General features: G+C 41.7%; 1 protein-coding gene across 1 annotated transcript in view; it reads right to left on the bottom strand.

Annotated features, from left to right (window-relative positions):
- LOC121399834 (protein ABHD15-like) overlaps window positions 1-19,245 on the bottom strand; it is a 23,176-nt gene extending 3,931 nt beyond the window's left edge. Inside the window, exon 1 of the mRNA XM_041581681.1 lies at window positions 18,341-19,245. Coding sequence (XP_041437615.1) covers window positions 18,341-19,191 — 851 coding nt within the window. The 5' untranslated portion in view covers window positions 19,192-19,245. The remainder of the gene's footprint in view (window positions 1-18,340) is intronic.

The following is a 19,245-nucleotide window of genomic DNA, read 5'->3' as shown; positions in this document are numbered from 1 at the left end:
TGAATTTGCGCTAGCGTCCGCTTCGCTCACATTGCAACACTTCATCAGGTTTAGATTCAACCAGGACAATGCTAATTCACTAAAATCCAAAGTTGCGTCCAGGGCACCGAACGCTTGTGAAGTAGCATTAGCGTTACTGCGGCAAGCGAAACAAACTATTTTTTGAGGAAGTCCTATCTACTCTATTGCACTTCGCCTGGTCTGAGGTGGCGAAGGCAAGTCTGGCGCAAGAGGTAACGTTCAGTAAAATACAGATCTTAGTGAATTTGTGTAGTTGCGTACCTTCGCCAGAGCACAACTTCGAGATGTGTAAGGGAGCAAATTACCAGGTGTAAGGGAGTCTATCTCCTTCTCTAGCAAAGTTACGCCTGCACCCGTTCGAAGTAACGAATTATGTCACAACAGGGTCGGACTGGGGGGCTTGGGGCCCACCTGGGCTACTGCCCCCGGCCCCCTTCGCCTTTTCGGAGCGCCATGTTGCATTTGTCCATGGGAGCACATGGTGCAGGGTTTCTAAGTATGTGTGCAGCGTGACATCAGTGCGCATGTGCAAAATTTTTAATTCACCGAGACCCCCGACAAAGAGGGGTCGCTAACGTTAGTCACTTCGCCCTTTAGTAAATAAAAACACTAAGTTTGCCCATTTGCAGTAACCCATAGCAACCAATCAGCAGGTAGCATTAACTGCCGGTCATTTTAGTGCAATGGCACACCAGGAGATGAATTGCCAGTGATAAATCTCTTCTACTGTGGGCGACTAATCTCCAGTAAAAGCTTTCCCATAGGCAATAATGTGAATTGCTGGTGATATAACCCGTGTAGCTTCAGTCTTCCAAATTTGAAGTTTCTGCTTGACTCCCCTACACACCAGTGAGAGAATGGCTGGGGAAAGTGGAATTCTTTAGAACTATAGAAGAAGCAGACCCCTCATTATGTGCCCCCTTGTGGCTGCAGAGTTTATAGTTACGCCACTGCCTTGACATAATTTTTTATGTTTGTTTGTTTAATGATGTTGATATACATACAAATAAAATGGGATGAACCAACTACGTAATTAGGGATGCAGCGAATCCAGGAGTCGGTGAAGATTTGCCCTTTTTCATTTAGTTAAATCCATGAGCCTGGCCAACCGAATGTGAAAAATAACTTGCCTTTTTAATCACACAAACAAGGAAGTAAAAAAATGTTTTACCAGGTGCGGTTCTCTTTCCCCCTCGTTTCCCTAATTTACATAAGCTAATTAGGGTTCGGATTTGGTTTGGTATTCAGACAAACATTTCACAGAGGATTTGGGATTCGGCTGAAACCTAAAATAATGGATTCCGTGCATCCCTATACTAAGGGGCTGATTCACTAAGCTCGAGTGAAGGATTCGAATGAAAAATACTTCGAATTTCGAAGTATTTTTTGGGTACTTCGACCATCGAATTGGTTAAATTCGTTCGAAGTCGAACGAAATCGAACGAATCGAACGAAAAATCGTTCGACTATTCGACCATTCGATAGTCGAAGTACTTCCCCTTTAAAAAAAACTTCGACCCCCTACTTCGGCAGCTAAAAGCTACCGAAGTCAATGTTAGCCTATGGGGAAGGTCCCCATAGGCTTGCCTGTGTTTTTTTGATCGAAGGATTTTCCTTCGATCGTTGGATTAAAATCCTTCGAATCGAACGATTCGAACGATTTAATCGTTCGATCGAACGAAAAATCCTTCGATCGATCGATCGCAGGATTAGCGCTAAATCCTTCGACTTCGATATTCGAAGTCGAAGGATTTCAATCCGAGGGTCGAATTTCGAAGTATTTTTAACTTCGAAATTCGACCCTTAGTGAATCGGCCCCTAAATGTCATTTAAGATGTCAAAACCTTGATGGAAACGAAGATTATTCAGTTTAGCAACAGGGAGGCTAAGAGCACAAGACAGAAATACGGTGGCTGAGAGGTAGAACACATACCTCCCAACATTTTAGAAATGAAAAGAGGGACAAAAAGTTGTGCCACTCCCATTTTTGTGGCCACACCCCCTAATTAGCATGCTCATTTTACATAATTTGGCAGGTTATGAAAGTTTGAACACATTTCTGTGGTTTTTATGTTATTACAGTTTTGCAAATGAAGGTGTATTGCCCTTTAAGCTGTAAGTAAGTTCTTATCTTATCAAACTGTCACAAAAGTATGTCAAGTATGTATTCTGGGCTGTCTGTCAAGACACAATTTAGCAAGAAACTGCTAAAGGTTGTGCTTGTGCAAAAGTAGCCCAATTAGCCACAAAACCCATTAATTTAAATGAATTACTCATTGTAAAAGTCACATATTAATCACACATTTGAGGGAACCTTTTAGCTTTATAGTAGCACCATGTGCAGCACTTATTTGGGAGCGTGTACTTTTTATATGTGTCTCCTAAGTCTTTATCTGGAGCCCTGATATTAGCTACGTTTTCTCAGACCCCAGCCTTCACAAAAGACTGTGTACAACACAGGAGGGTTAGATCTGCATATAGCCAAGAACAATCACACAATATACGACTGTCAAGAGGGACTGTCCCTCTAAAAAAGGGACAGTTGGTAGGTATGGGGGTTTTTTAAAGGGATTTTACTTTCTGCCAAAAGCAAATAGTGCTGTATAACCAATAGGATAATAACTAACAAAGCTAAGGGACTGGGGAGGCAACTAGTGACATGACAGAGATGCTGAGGCACTAGATCTCCAGAACTTTCACTGTAGTAACACAAAGAAGTGGCATATCCAGGCAGGAGTGCGGCCAGTAACATTCTTGTCTGTGTCTGCTAAACCCCTTGTAGGAGTCAGCGAGGAATGCTGGGAGTTATAGTTTGCGTTTCCTGATCTCTCAAGAAGCTGCAGCAGGCTGAAGATCTGATTGAAGTACTGAAGGGAGAGAGTATAAGGGAGTGCGGTTTGGGTGAAGATTAGTGGGAAGAATGTAAAGTAGTGGTTCAGCCCAAAGTCCGGCCTGTGTTGGGAAAGAAACACTAACAAGTGCAGGCTCAGGCCCAGCCCCTCTTCCATGGAAGGCCTCACTGTATTATTTCCCTGTCACCTCAGCTTCCGCACCCCTGTGCGCTCCACCCAATCCCCAATTACCTGCCGCGCCACTCTGCGTTCCACCCAATCCCCCTTACCTCCCAGGCCGCAGTGCATTCCTCCGACCCCGCTGTACAGCTCCAGCACCAACAGCGCCCGCCGAGCCATAAATCTACTCCTCGCTCCTGTCTGACTGCGGCCTCTCTGTCTCCTGCTCCTTCCACCCCCACTTCTGCCGGGGCCCCTGACGCCTAAAGGAGGCAACATAGCGCGTCAGGGAGGCGTGGTCTCTTCTTGCGAGACTTCACTAAGCACAAACAGGAAGAGCTCATGAGCCACTGGGAAGCGGGATATTGAGCCCACAACCTGGGACAGCGGGACAGGCAGCTGAAGGCGGGACTGTCCCGCAAAAAACGGGACAGTTGGGGGGTATGTATAACAGTCAATAAGAAATGGTGGGAGAAAGTAAAGAGATCACTGGCCAACTGCCTCATACACATGTCTGATCACTCTGACCCCCACAATTCTGCAGAATTTAGATAAACTGTTGTGTTACCTTGAGACTGGAGGTGGGAGTCGCTTGTGAGATACATTTATTATATTAGCATTGTTTGACAGCAGAGTTAATCCATACTCCATATAATATATAGCAGACACTTACATATCCCACAAACAGCATCCTTTATTATACAAATCATATAGGGCTCAATATGTGACAATATTATATGTTATAGTACAGAGTCATAGGCTTGCTCTGAGGTTACAGAGATGGAATAGCAATTATAGTCATGTTCAGTCATAGAATAACGTAAATAAACACTATTTAACCAGTCAGAACAGCCTACAGCCATAAAATTGCATCTGACATGTTTTTGGAATAAAAGATTCTTTTGTGCATGTGCCCGTGTGTGGGATTTGTGAGTGGCAGCTGTTTATACTTTGGACTAAGGGATGGGGTTACTAGAATGTCTGGTAAAAAGAACCAACAAGATAACAGTTAGCAACCCTATTAGGGAACCAGAGGCTTATAAGAAATACATATTTCCATTTAAACTATTAATAAACAGCCTCTGCGCCATTTTACTTCATACATTTATTCATCTCCACTGGCTGTGTAAATATAAACAGGGGAAGGAGAGGTTGACTTCAACTACTGCCCATTATTTGTTCCAAGCGCCCTCAGAACCAGGATGTACAACATCTCCAGTCCCTGTCACATCACATCTAACCCACACGTCTCCTCCCCACGCCAGCAACAAACTAAACGTTACCAACTCCCAATCAGATTAGGCTATCACATCAGTGGCCCTCTGATTGGATAGATCGTGCCGCGCCTATTCGGCCTGCGTGTATAATGAAAACAACTGCGCACTGTTATGACGTGTCTCTTGGTCAGTCCCCCCCTAACCCCGCCCCCAGTCAGACTACGGGATGGGGCTGCTGAGCTCTGTGGTGCTGCTGCTTCTGAACTCAGTGATCGCTGCGAGGTAATGGCCGGGTGAGAGGCTCCGCAGCTCCTCTAATAGCTCCCGCCTCTCTCTTTATTACGAAACGTTTCTCCCCGGGCAGTGCAGAGAGATGTTACTACGAACAACATACAGAGGGGGAGAATTTAAAGGGGAAGTTAACGTTTATATGAACATGTAGTATCTAATATTTTGTCCTGCTCTTAGTTACATTACTATTGTGGGGGAGGAGTTATACCATCATTTCACTGGATTTGTAGTGAAACATATATTATAGGTCAGGGGATTTACTCTGCCATGAATATAATTGCCTAAAATATATGTCAACCTTTGGAAATGTTGCCTAATAACATTGTGCCTGTGTGGTGGGGTGTTGTAGGGTGAGACTCTCTACAGCAGCTCTTATAAAATACACAACCCCCTTTTCAACATCAACGTTTCTTGCTTGTGTCATGTGCCTTTGTAAATGAATTCCCTAAATTCTTAGGGCACAAATTTACAGCAGTGTCACAAGTGTGGCCCCTACATCACCGCCCTTGTCCTGGGTGCCCAAGTTAGAGCCCTGCAGTGGGTCGGTTACCCGCAAAAACCTCCAGTACCCTGCGGGTTGCGAGCAGAAATTCTGGGTGCGGGTATAGACGCGGTTCTGCGGGGTCTTCTCACTAGCTAGGTCTTCTCACTAGGTCTTCTCACTAGCGATTTTTACTCCTTTTTTATGTTCCCGTCTATTTCCGATGATGCCACTTCCGGTTTACATTGACAGTCAGTACTTACTGTTTTACTTCGGTTTTTCTGACCACGCCTACTTCCGATGATGTCACTTTCGGTTTACAACGTCAGCACTTCCTGATCCTTGATGGTCAGCGGGTCCGGATTGCGGATAAGGTACTTGCGGGTCGGGTTGCTGGTCCAAGTGGGAAAGAATGCAGGTTGCGGGTCTGCGTTGCGGATTGCAGGTTGCGGGTACGGGTTCCAAAAAACTCCAAACTCCTTTCCCCGGCTGTGGTGTCATTTTATATACAGTGAACCCTCAATTTTACATACCCTGGTTTTACGTTTTCCTGCATTTTATGTTAATTCGTTGTGGTCCCACCAATTTATAATGCATTTTAATTGGTGCTTTCCTTGATAGTAATACTGTTTTCCTGGATTTTATATAACAATTTTGTCCTAATGTTCCCAAAAATTGCTGTTTGTCCTCTAAGAATGTTATTATTAGGGATGCACCGAATTCAGGATTCCGTTCGGGATTCAACCTTTTTCAGCAGGATTCGGATTCGGACTAATCTTTCTGCCAGGCCCAACCAAATCCTAATTTGCATACGCAAATTAGGGATGGGGAGGGAAATTGCATAACTTTTTGTCACAAAACAAAAGTAAAAAATGTCTCCCCTTCCCACCCCTAATTTGCATATGCAAATTAGGATTTGGATTCAGTTCGGTATTCGGCCGTATCTTTCGCGAAGGATTCTGGGCTGTGGCCGAATCCCAAATAGTGGATTCAGTGCATACCTAGTTATTATTAGTGTCATGGGTTTTTAACCCTTTAAGTGCCAGCAGAGTTTCACATTTTGGTTACGCGAAATGCCAGCCGTTTTTGAAACATTTTGTGCTCTCTCACTTTAGGGGCATTTTCTGAGGGGAAACCTATAGTTTACCTAGGAAAACTATACATTGTTTTTTTCGGTAGAAACTGAGCTTTCTAAATCTGCCTGAGTTTTCATGTATTTCCACCTGTGCAAAAAAATTTATAGTGCTAAATACCAAAAAAAAATGAAAAATTATGATTTTTCATCGTATATCAATTTATACCAGAAAAATATTTCATTTTACGGATGAAAATCCAACTGATTTGGAAAGCCTTATGTCTCTCGAACGTGCCAATACCAGATATGTATAGTTTTAGGGAGATTTAGGACTTCTGTACCTCAAAAACTCCCGGCAGTATATTACTGAATTTTGAAAGCACTAAGGCTGAAAACGGCATGCTTTAGATTCCAAGGCAAAAAATCCTGAAACCGTAGGTTTACCCCAGAAAACCATACATTTTTGAAAAGTACACATTCTGCCGATTACAAAATGGGTAACTATGTCTCTCTACTCCCAACTACTAAACATAAAAGCTTGTCTGAACATAGTGGTTTTTCAAAAAAAAATTGAAAATTCTGAAAAATCATTTCAAAGGTTTTATTTTGCTGCTCCGCATAGCACCTGAAATATGATTGCCAGGGGTCCACTGAACAGTTTGATACCCATTATGCATAGGTTTACTAAAGTATCTGGCATTTAGAGACACCAATATGTAGTTAGCACATCCAAATTGTTCAGGACTTTACTTCAGCTACTGAGAAATCAACACATTGACTGCATTTTTTGTGGGGTAAAAACACAGAAATATATGTTTACCCCCCAAACCCATATATTTTTGGAAAGTACACATTCTACCGAATCTAAAATGGGTACCCATGCCTTTCTGCTCCAAACTACTGAGTCGCAAGGCTTTCCCAAAATTGTCGGTTTTGGTGAAATATCTGAAAATTGCCTCAAACCTTCAACTTCTCAGCCCCATATCACCCATGTATCGTTACGCAACAAGAAAAAGCACCCTAAATATGATTGCCAGGGTTCCTCCGAACAGTTTGGTGGCCATTGTTCATAGGTTTACAAAAGTATCTGGCATTTAGAGGCCACAAAATGAAGTTAGCGCATACAAATAGTCCTGTGGGTAACTTCATCTAATGAGAAATCAACACATTGACTGCATTTTTGTGGGGTAAAAACACAGAAATATATGTTTACCCCCCAAAACCCATATATTTTTGGAAAGTACACATTCTACCGAATCTAAAATGGGTACCCATGCCTTTCTGCTCCAAACTACTGAGTCGCAAGGCTTTCCCACAATTGTCGGTTTTGGTGAAATATCTGAAAATTGCCTCAAAGCTTCAACTTCTCAGCACCATATCACCCATGTATCGTTACGCACCAAGAAAAAGCACCCTAAATATGATTGCCAGGGTTCCTCCAAACAGTTTGGTGGCCATTGTTCATAGGTTTACCAAAGTATCTGGCATTTAGAGGCCCCAAAATGAAGTTAGCGCATACAAACAGTCCTGTGGGTAACTTCAGCTAATGAAAAATCAACACATTGACTGCATTTTTGTGGGGTAAAAACACAGAAATATATGTTTACTCCCCAAAACCCATATATTTTTGGAAAGTACACATTCTACAGAATCTAAAATGGGTACCCATGCCTTTCTGCTCCAAACTACTGAGTCGCAAGGCTTTCCCACAATTGTCGGTTTTGGTGAAATATCTGAAAATTGGCTCAAAGCTTCAACTTCTCAGCACCATATCACCCATGTATTGTTATGCACCAAGAAAAAGCACCCTAAATATGATTGCCAGGGTTCCTCCAAACAGTTTGGTGGCCATTGTTCATAGGTTTACCAAAGTATCTGGCATTTAGAGGCCCCAAAATGAAGTTAGCGCATACAAACAGTCCTGTGGGTAACTTCAGCTAATGAAAGATCAACACATCGACTGTATTTTTGTGGGGTCAAAAAACACAGAAATATATGTTTACCCCCCAAACCCATACATTTTTGGAAAGTACACATTCTACAGAATCTAAAATGGGTACCCATGCCTTATTGCTCCAAACTACTGAGTCGCAACGCTTTCCCAAAATTGACGGTTTTTGTGAAATATCTGTAAATTGCCTCAATGCTTCAACTTTCCAGCACCATATCGCCCATGTATCATTACGTATCACAAAAAAGCACCCAAATTGTGATTGCCAGGGGTCCTCCAAACAGTTTGGTGCCCACTGTGCATAGGTTTACCAAAGTATATGGCATTTAGAGGCCCCAAAATGAAGTTAGCACATACAAATTGTCCTGTGGGTAACTTCAGCTAATGAAAAATCAACACATTGACTGCATTTTTGTGGGGTAAAAACACAGAAATATATGTTTACCCCCCAAACCCATACATATTTGGAAAGTACACATTCTACAGAATCTAAAATGGGTACCCATGCCTTTCTGCTCCAAACTACTGAGTCGCAAGGCTTTGCCAAATTTGGCGGTTTTGGTGAAATATCTGAAAATTGCCTCAAAGCTTCAACTTTCCAGCATCCTATTGTCCATGTATCATTACCAGCATAAAGCATCCTAAATATAAACATAGGGGTCTACGAAACAGTTTGATGCCCAATATGCATAGATATACCAAACTATGTGGCGCACAGAGACCCACAAATGACAATATGTATAGACATTTTCACGGCTGACGCGCTGGCTGCTGCGACATAACCACCCGGTGTGTGTATTATGCGACATTAGACCACCTAACAGTACAGAGACCCCAGAAAACCATATATTTTCAGAAAGTACACATTCTGACGAATCCAATATGGATAAATAAGTGTTTCTACTGCAAACTGCCAAACTGCAAAGCAATGCTGAACATAACGTTTTTTATCAAATTTCTGAAAATCGTCACAAAGCTTGAATTCGACCCCATTATATGCCCCACATTTCGTAACTTATCAGCATAAAACATCCTAAATATGAACGCCAGGGGTCTACTAAACACGTTGATGCCCAATATGCATAGATATACCAAACTATGTGGCGCACAGAGACCCCCAAATGACAATAGTGTATATACATTTTCACGGCTGACGCGCTGGCTGCTGCAATATAAGCACCTGGTGTGTGTATTATGCGACATTAGACCCCCCTAACAGTACAGAGACCCCAGAAAACCATATATTTTCAGAAAGTACACATTCTGACGAATCCAATATGGGTAAATAAGTGTTTCTACTGCAAACTGCCAAACTGCAAAGCAATGCTGAACATAACGGTTTTTATCAAATTTCTGAAAATCGTCACAAAGCTTGAATTTTACCCCATTATATGCCCCACATTTCGTAACTTATCAGCATAAAACATCCTAAATATGAACGCCAGGGGTCTACTGAACACTTTGATGCCCAATATGCATAGATATACCAAACTATGTGGCGCACAGAGACCCCCAAATGACAATACTGTATATACATTTTCACAGCTGACGCGCTGGCTGCTGCAATATAAGCACCTGGTGTGTGTATTATGCGACATTAGACCCCCCTAACAGTACAGAGACCCCAGAAAACCATATATTTTTAGAAAGTACACATTCTGACAAATCCAATATGGGTAAATATGTGTTTCTACTGCATACTGCCAAACTGCAAAGCAATGCTGAACATAACGGTTTTTATCAAATTTCTGAAAATCGTCAGAAAGCTTGAATTTTACCCCATTATATGCCCCACATTTCGTAACGTATCAGCATAAAACATCCTAAATATGAACGCCAGGGGTCTACTGAATACTTTGATGCCCAATATGTATAGATATACCAAACTATGTGGCGCACAGAGACCCCCAAATGAATCCATCGCAGACAAAATTTCCATGGGCAAAACAAAGTAACATAGAACTGAGCCAAATGGTATAAAATCAGTAAAATCCAACAAAACCACAAAAATCAATGGCTTTTTTTTTTTTAGCCTAATGTAATTAACGGTCAGAATCAAAGTTTGATTATTTTAGCATAGCTAAATAGGTTTTACAGATAGAAATAAGCGAACAACACCTACGCAAAGCTGAAAATGAAATAAAATGGCTAAACATGCAATAAAATGGCTAAAAATGTACAAATATCACTGAAATTGCAATATAATCACCGAAATAACATACAAAAGGTATTGCGCGGTGCAATTAGCAAATACGCTATTCGCAATGGCAATAAAACAGTTTTTACAGGCAAAAATACAGACGATGCGATAAAAGAAAATAAAAACACACAAAATAGCGTATGAGTGTGTACAACAGGCAAATTGTGTGTTGTATGCGTGTTGTTTGCATGTGCAAGTGTGTGCAAGCATGTGTAAGGGCTGTGAATATATGTGACCCCCCTGATCCCCCAAAATTGAATGTATGTGTGTGTAAGTGGGAATATAAGTGGGAATGTAAGTGTATTAGTACAATAGGTGTGTGTGGGTGTGTGTTTGTGTGTATGTGTGTGTGTGGGGGGGGCACTAACCTGGGGTGGCAGGCTGTAGGTTGTCCAGGAGGGCTGCATGATGAGCTGGAATCGTCTTCATTGCTGGATCTGGTGAGTGGGCGGTGCTGTAGGGCTAGGAAGCACAGGCAGCAGCAGGGCACCTAGATTTCAGTGTGCCTGCTGCTGCCTTGGGGCCCCTGGGCGATCGCGCCTCAGGGGCCACTCGTTCCCCGCTTCTGCTCGTTGCCTAGGGGCTGGGGGACGAGTATGAACGGAGCGAGCGGCTTTTTTAGCCGCTCCTCCGTTCAAAAAAAGCAGGCAGCAGGCAAACAGCAGCAGAGCACGTATATTTTGCATGCCTGCTGCTGCATTGGGGCCCCTGGGCGATCGCGACCCAGGGGCCCCATTTTCCCTACGTAGGCTCGTTGCCTAGGGGAAGGGGAAGCTGGCAGGGAAACTAAGAACGGAGCGAGCGGCTTGTAAAGCCGCTCCTCCGTTCTGAAAGTGCAGGCAGCAGCAGGGCACATATGCTGCACGTGCCTGCTGCTGCCTTGGGGCCCCTGGGCGATCGCGACCCAGGGGCCACTTGTTCCCCGCCTAGGCTCGTTGCCTAGGGGCTGGGGAACAAGCAGGAACGGAGCGAGTGGCTTTACAAACCGCTCCTCCGTTCCCAAATCTGCAAATGCTGCAGAACGTAGAATCTACGTTCTGTGGCATTTCAAGTTACTTTGCTACAGAACGTAGATTCTACGTTCTGTGGCATTTAAAGGGTTAAATACTAACCAGATGTTTATTTTGCCACATTCTGTCTGTAAGTAGCCTGTCCCAATTAGTCTGCACCTCATACAGTCCTGCACTAATCACTTATTGCTTTAGGTTGTGTATGTGACTATCAGAGAGGCCTTGCACACGCCCCCCATAGTATAATAATAATGCCCCCTTGTTATTAACACAGTAAGGGGCAGATTTACTAAGGGTCGAATATCGAGGGTTAATTAACCCTCGATATTCGACTAGGAACTAAAATCGTTCGAATATCAAAGTCGAACGATTTAGCGCTAATCCTAAAATCGAACGATCGAAGGATTATTCGTTCGATCGAAGGATTATTCGTTCGATCGAACGATTAAATCCTTCGAATCGAACGATTCGAAGGATTTTAATCCAACGATCGAAGGAATATCCTTCGATCAAAAAAACACAGGCAAGCCTATGGGGACCTTCCCCATAGGCTAACATTGAGTTCGGTAGCTTTTAGCTGCCGAACTAGGGGGTCGAAGTTTTTCTTAAAGAGACAGTACTTCGACTATCGAATGGTCGAATAGTCGAACGATTTTTAGTTCGAATCGTTCGATTCGTAGTCGACGTCGTAGTCGAAGGTCGAACTAGCCCATTCGATGGTCGAAGTAGCCCAAAAAACACTTCGAAATTCGAAGTTTTTTTAATTCGAATCCTTCACTCGAGCTTTGTAAATGTGCCCCTAAATGTTGTCTTTCAAATGGAAGACGACTGCTGTGCCTATATCCTTTGAGTACTTGAAGAAAAGGTTGTTTTAACACATTTCCCTGGTTTTACATTTTCCCAGATTTGACATCATTTTTCAAACTTAAACTGATGGTTCTATTGTTCTATTGTATCTGAGTGTTTCCAATGAAGTATGAATAATCAGTGAGCGGGGCACACAGGCATTTATTGTCCTGTGGAGGGAGGGTTTGGCTTAGTTCTCTACCTGCAGATAAATCCAATTGACTATGATGTAGAGGAGTCCATTACAATTCCCTGTGTTTTGTTGCCATAAGAATAATTAAAGGAGAAGGAGACATATTCACAGTTGGGGATGGGTTACAAAATTGCTTAATTTCTATCCCAGGTCAGTGTTCTTTTCTTTAAAATGGGCTGGGACACTTTCTATGAGAGCACTGTGGTACTATAATCAGAAAAATGTCTATACAATGCAGACACCCACCTAATGCGACACAAGAAATCCCCAGGAGAATGATACCAGATGGCAATGTATATATATATATATAAAAGCTTGAGCTTTATAACATAACTACTAATATGAATTCTAAAAAGTTATCTCTACCGAATGAAGCCGGCCTGCTTCCATTCATTTAATCTGGTGGTTCTTTTGTCTTTAACCTTTTTGCACTGGAGGGTACCATCTTATATAGACGCCACATTTTAACAAGCTCTCTGGTGCAAAAGGGATTAAAAGGGACAAATACCTACTTCTTTCTTTGAGCACTATTTCAATTTACATGTTTTGTATATATTTGCTGTTTTTACTAAAGTCATGAATGTCAAACCAGAGTGGCCCCTTCGGTTTGACCCTAGAAGGTCAAAGGCTTAATTTATGGAATCAGGAAGCATCTTCTGATGGATCCCTGCTCAGTTCTATTGCCCCTGCCACATTGTGAGATACATCTAAGAAGGGAGACGCTTCCAGCTTGGGCTGAATAGCAGGAGCCGCTCCAATTCTTACACTGCTAATATCATGAATATGGAAGTAGAGCACCCCTTCATTTAAAAGCATCTTTGAATGCGTCTTTGCTCCATTCTATTGCTTCTACTGCATTAAGAGATGCAACTAAGTGGGGCAGCATCAGGAAATGCTTCCTATGGAGAAACTGTTAATGTGAAATCTAGAATCAAAATATGTCGATTGCAGAAGTGGTTAGAGGAGCAATGTGGTGTTGTTATGTGTAGGGTATGTGTCCTCTCGAGGGGTCAGGGATACATTGCAGTCAAATTCTTTTCGATTAACCCTGCACTAGAAACTTGGATTTCTGCAATGGTTCGTGACCCTGTGCATCTTTTGTACTTCTTTAGCATTTGCTGGGATCTTCCTTTCACTGCCGCCAACATGTTGTAGGTTCATCTGGCAGCCAAGCAGTGGCAGGGCAATCTCTCCTCCAGAGGGGCCAGCAATGTGTTTTTATTTTGTAATACATTCCTGCTGTCTCTGGGCATCTTATTTTATCTTCATCCTTACATTCTCCTTGCTTTCCAGGGTTCCTTCCATGCTCCCGGCATGTTTCTCCCCTTATATTTGCACATTTGATTTTTTTTGTTGAAGTTAAAAGGAAACATTATTATATTGTCTGAATCTGTATTCCTACTCTCACATTGTACACTTGCCACATAGGGACAAAAATAGTCTTTTGGCCAAAATCAACTTTTTTTTTTATTTGAATAAAATGTTTCAATTAACTTAGTTTTGTAACTTATTAGGATGGTAATAAACGCACACCCGCAGAAACCAAGGCATGTTGGTACCCCAGCAAGAGCCCAGGTTTGCATGGCAGATCATAGAGATCTCTTCATCCCAAAGTGGAATACCAGATTATTTTCATTGCTGTCATATTCTTGTAATACATTGTAGGTGGGCTCCCCAGCATTAAATTAGGTTTTCAGCAATGTGATGAGTTTGTTATTGTGGCATTAAATGCTCAGGTCCTTTCATGCTGCAGTGTCACAGTTATACTGGTTGCTCAAAATCCCACTCGGATTTGATGCATTCCAGCAAATAAGATCCTTCAGTATAACCATTTCTAGATGATAAATAACCCGTACACGTCAATATCTTTCTGCAACCTTCCCAGGAATTCCTCCTGCCATTATAATGTATGGGGAAACACAGAGCCTACAGCCTGGTGTCCTGATACACTTTATGGGTGTCAGAAAGCAATTCCCCGATATATAAGGTATTTTGAATGAAAAGATTGCAGCAAATCAAATTGATGGGCGTCATAGCCCTAAATATAGGAGCAGTGGGGCACACAGACCTAGCTGGTATCTGGTTATCCTTCTCCAGCTTCTGTAGTATATTATATATATATATTTGCACAGTGCATCAGCCAAGGCTACGGAGAAACTGACATCAGGAATACATTCACCTCTGCCTTTATTTATGAAGATTTCAGCCTCCCTCGGGAAGTGATGGTGTTTAGAGAGAGAAATCCTTTCCAACCAATAGGGAACACCTTTAATATGTTGTACTTCTAAGACCCAGATTCATTTCAGTGGGAGTTAAAAGGTGCAACGTTCTATTCCATTTTGATCTGGTCTTTTATAGTGAACGCTCTACAGGGTGCAGTTTTGTATTGCGTGATGCAAGAGTGTCGCTTAATGACCCCCCACTGCCGTGCCTTATATCCACTTTACATAGCAAAAACGTCCTCAAGGCCACGATTGTAGCCACAAGAGCGTCCCTCGGTACCGAGCAGATTCAATTCTATTTTTCTATTTCATACAGTGACAACTATACACATACTCCCAGCTTTGCATTTTGCTCATGGTCACATATTTGCATCTGGCACAGTGACGCCATCACTGCAGTTTTTATTCCTTATCCCAACAAAGCCACGAGGGACAAAATAAATCGGAATAGATGTGCTATAGACTCTTCACAGCTTCTTAATCTCGGGATGGTTTCATGGTAACCCCCAAAATGTCTTGTAATGACACCCAATGAGCACAGTCCCTAGACCCATTGGCATCCTCTCTAGCTGTTTCTGCGGGTGTGCAAGGTATTTGCAGGGAGTGAGCCCACTGAGCTCTTGTACAGCGAGGGTTTCATTTGTACAGTGTAATGTCAGTATTCTGGTATTCTTCTCACAATATATTGTATAACCTGTATTAATTGTATAGATTGTGCATTTAAAGCTGTTACGAAGTTGTCAGAAAAAGGAAAGAAAATAAATCCTATGTAATATTTTGTTTGTAATTATCCTTTGTACCATAGCAAAGGAAATGTTAAAAAAAAAAAAAATCAACTGTAATAAAGTAATTTTAGTACACATTGTGGGTCCGCTGCTTTGTTTTGTTACTACAAAATCACAATGACAAAAGTGTTCATTGTCAATACCTATAAGGTACAAATGTATGATGCCTCAGTCTCACCAGCAGGCTGTGTAGGCTAAAAGCACAAACTAAGGGCTGCAGATGGGCACTGCACGTCTTCTTTTCCTCTACGTCTCTATGAGAAGCTGTGACAGGTGGATAATTACCCCAAATGCATCAGGGCAAAAGCCACACATTTTTGTGCATAACCACATTACACACTGTGGGCAGATTTATTAAAGGGGGAGTTCACCTTCCAAACACATATTTCAGTTCAATTGTTTTCAGATTCCCTGGAAATAACGACGTTTTTCAATTACTTTCCAATATTTTTTTCTGTTTTCTCAAAAAGTTTAAAGTTGAATGTTCGTGTCTCTGGTGTTTCAGTAATTCAGGTGCAGACTCTAAACTGTTACAATTCTGCAACATTTAGTTGATACATTTCTCAGCAGTATCTCTGGAGTATTAGTAACTATTGTATCAATTCTAACAGCTGCCTGTAATGAAACCCAGAGATTCTGCTCAGCAGGTTCAAAGATAGAGAATAGAAAGTCATTGGAAAAAGTCGTTATTTCTGATGATCTATCTGAAAACAACTAATTGTTTGAAGGGTCTAAGTGAAATTTTACATTTTTTTTTTTTTGTCAAAAAAACTCGCAAATTCGAATTGTGAATTATCCAAACTCAATTCAAGTTTTAATTTGAATTTTGTGATTTATCACATTCTGGCCCTTTAATAACTTGAATACGACTATTCGCTACCTTAAACCTGCCGAATTACTGTATAAGTCAATAGGAGAGGTCCAGGGATCAATTTGGTGATGTTTGGAGCCTTCCTCATATTCTAGTTTTTTCTTTGGAGAAAAAAACCTCAAATATTTTCAAATCGAATTCGAGTTTTCGGGTCAATTCAATTAGTCGGAGTTCATAAAATGTGATTTTATTAATAAATTTTGATTGTTCAAATTATGGGAGCGTATGGTAGTTTTAAAAAACATGAATTCAAATTTTGACCCTTGATAAATGTGACTCCTCATGTTCAATGTTTTTTTCCCTAAGTGGCAAGAACTCCAACCAGTTAAAGTATAAAACACTTTATTACATGGTGCAGAATGTCCCTCCTTTTTTCAGGTGCAGACGCCATGATATAGCCCCAAATATTTAGCCTGGTTTTTTTTGTACTTTGGTTTGGTACAACAGCAACAAAGCCTATGGAAGAAATTTGGAGGGACGTATAGATAGGTGTATCCACCATGGGTTCATTGTTAGTTATAACAATGACTAACAATTATTTTATTTTAGACTTTACATGCCCTTTAATATCAAGAGTTACAAACACAAGCCTGGTGAACTGCCGTAGAAGTACATGGGAGGTAAAATTCATGCACAGAATGGGATTTTAGTTTGTGTTTCAACAGGTTTGGGGAGGTTGAAAATATTCTTGCAATTGAGAAGTTTTTTATTATTTGAAATTGAAGTCTTGTTAAATCTGCATCCATGTCTATCCTTGAGATGACTGGGAATCCCAGCATGGTGCTGCAATAGAAGGACCCAGAGCCCCTGTATCGTTTTTCCCCAAAAATATAATTATTCTTCGCAATTTGCAGTGAAAGGCATTAGGTTTGCTGACTGCTTGTGTATTAAGAGGTACTAAAGGACATGGCCAAATTTCTAACTATTATGTCCACAACACTCCAGGCAGAAATCTAAACGGGGATCAAATGCCAGGCAGTGTTCAACAGAACTATAGAATTAAATATTTCTTGTGCAATATAGGACATTTGAAGAGGACGGAGGCAGTCAATAATGTAAATTTCCATAGTGTGAAGCTGCAAATAAAAAACAATGACCTCAGGATGGTGACCCCCTGTAGCCAACTTTGAAAGCATAAATTATTTGTTTGATTAGGCTTGTGGTGCAGTAAGTTCATGTTTATATTTAGTATACAAAATACAGCATTTCTAGCCTTATTCTATTTTAGACTGTACATGCCCTATAAGGAGAAGAATGGCCTTCAGTATGGTCACCAACCTCTCACCATTGTTTCCATGGAAGTGGGTTCCACAACCGTTTAAATCATAGTTGACCACGATGACAAATTATTTCCTTTGTGGTAATGGACACAGTGGTAGTAGTGTCCAAGGTAACCATCAACATGCTCTCTATGCCCATGGTTTACATGGCAAATATGCCACTACAGCATAGAAATGGTTGCAATTTCACCTGTCTCTAGGGCAGTGATCCCCAACCAGTAGCTCATGAGCAACATGTTGCTCTCCAACCCCTTGGATGTTGCTCCCAGTGGCCTCACAGCAGATGCTTATTTTTGAATTCCAGGCTTGGAGGCAAGTTTTGGTTGCATAAAAACCAGGTGTACTGCCAAACAGAGTCTCAGTGTAGGTTGACAATCCACATAGGGGCAACTAAATGGCCAATCACAGCCCTTATTTGTCACCCAAGAACATTTTTCATGCAAGTGTTACTCCCCGACTCCTTTTACTTCTGAATGTTGCTCACGGATTCAATTGGTTGGGGATCCCTGCTCTAGGGTATCTATGTTTGCATAGTCAGGCATATATTGAATGTGCAGTTTACTGTATACATATATACAACAGAGCCAAATAAGCAACAGGTTGATGACAAGCTCTATAGAATTATAGAAATAATTCCTTCCCCATTCAGTACTGTTTATAAGCAATGGGTCAAAGTGAAAGATCGTCCGTGTGTTGAGAACTTGAAGATGAGTAACATCTTGAGTAAAAACTTTTACATTACAAACTATTACTATTACAAACTATTACATTACAAACTATTACTAAAAACTATATACGAGTAAAAACGATTCTATTTGTTTTGCTAAAAATAATGCTGACCAAAGAAAATGCACCCATAATGTATTCTTTCCGTTAATGCACCTACCTACTGAGATGGAATTTCTGATAGAGAAGCAGGAGGCAGTCGTACAGCCATGGTAGCCCAGTCTCAAACCATTCCTGGCAACGAAAGACTGGAGAAATGCATGAGGCCGCTGTGATGTAGCTGGAGGAACCACATTCCCCCAGGTAGGAAAGCAGAAGTCCTGATCCTAACCCTTCACTGATCAGAAACAACAAGGAGGATGGGTGCCTAAAACGTACATAACTCACAGCCTCTTTCAGATCTGCTGGCTCCCCAAAAGCTTGGAGCTTCACTGTAACCAAGGGGCAGCCATTCTGCCCTCTCCTATTAAAAATTACTGGGTAAAAGCCTTTTTCTAATGCCCGAAGGCAAAATTGCTCAGTGTTTTTTGTCAACTTTCCAAATGGGTTTGGAATGATAAAGAGCAACGGTGGGCTTCCGGCTGTATTGGTGCCTCTTCTAGTTCCTGAAATACCTCTTGGTCCAACTACCCAGTCCAAGGCAACTATTCCACCATCAGCCAGCTGCAGATGATCCCGGGCCAACTCCAATATCTTGTCAGCCGGGAGCAAGTTCTGAATAATTGTCTGAATATGAGGCCATTTCCTCATCCACCAATCCGTTGATTGTAGCAATGACTGACGTTGAAGATCTCTCAGCAACCAGTTAGCAAGAGCAGAGGGTTTGTAGATCAGCTGTGTACCCCCAGGATGGGACTCCCAGAAGTCTCCAAAAACATCCTCCTCTTCATCATCTCTATTTCTGTTCTCTGCCTGCCTCTTAGTTAAAAACATATACCTGGAAAGTACACCAAGCAGGATCACCATGACCCACAGTCCAACCAGGCAATTTAGGCCAATCACCAGTAGCATAGTCTGTCCACTTTACAAGAGGAATCTGCTTTTGTTTTCTCTCTTTTGCTGTCC

This window comes from Xenopus laevis, chromosome 2L, assembly GCF_017654675.1.
Source record: "Xenopus laevis strain J_2021 chromosome 2L, Xenopus_laevis_v10.1, whole genome shotgun sequence".
NCBI classification, from domain to species: domain Eukaryota; kingdom Metazoa; phylum Chordata; class Amphibia; order Anura; family Pipidae; genus Xenopus; species Xenopus laevis.
This window is presented reverse-complemented; position numbering and strand designations above follow the sequence as displayed.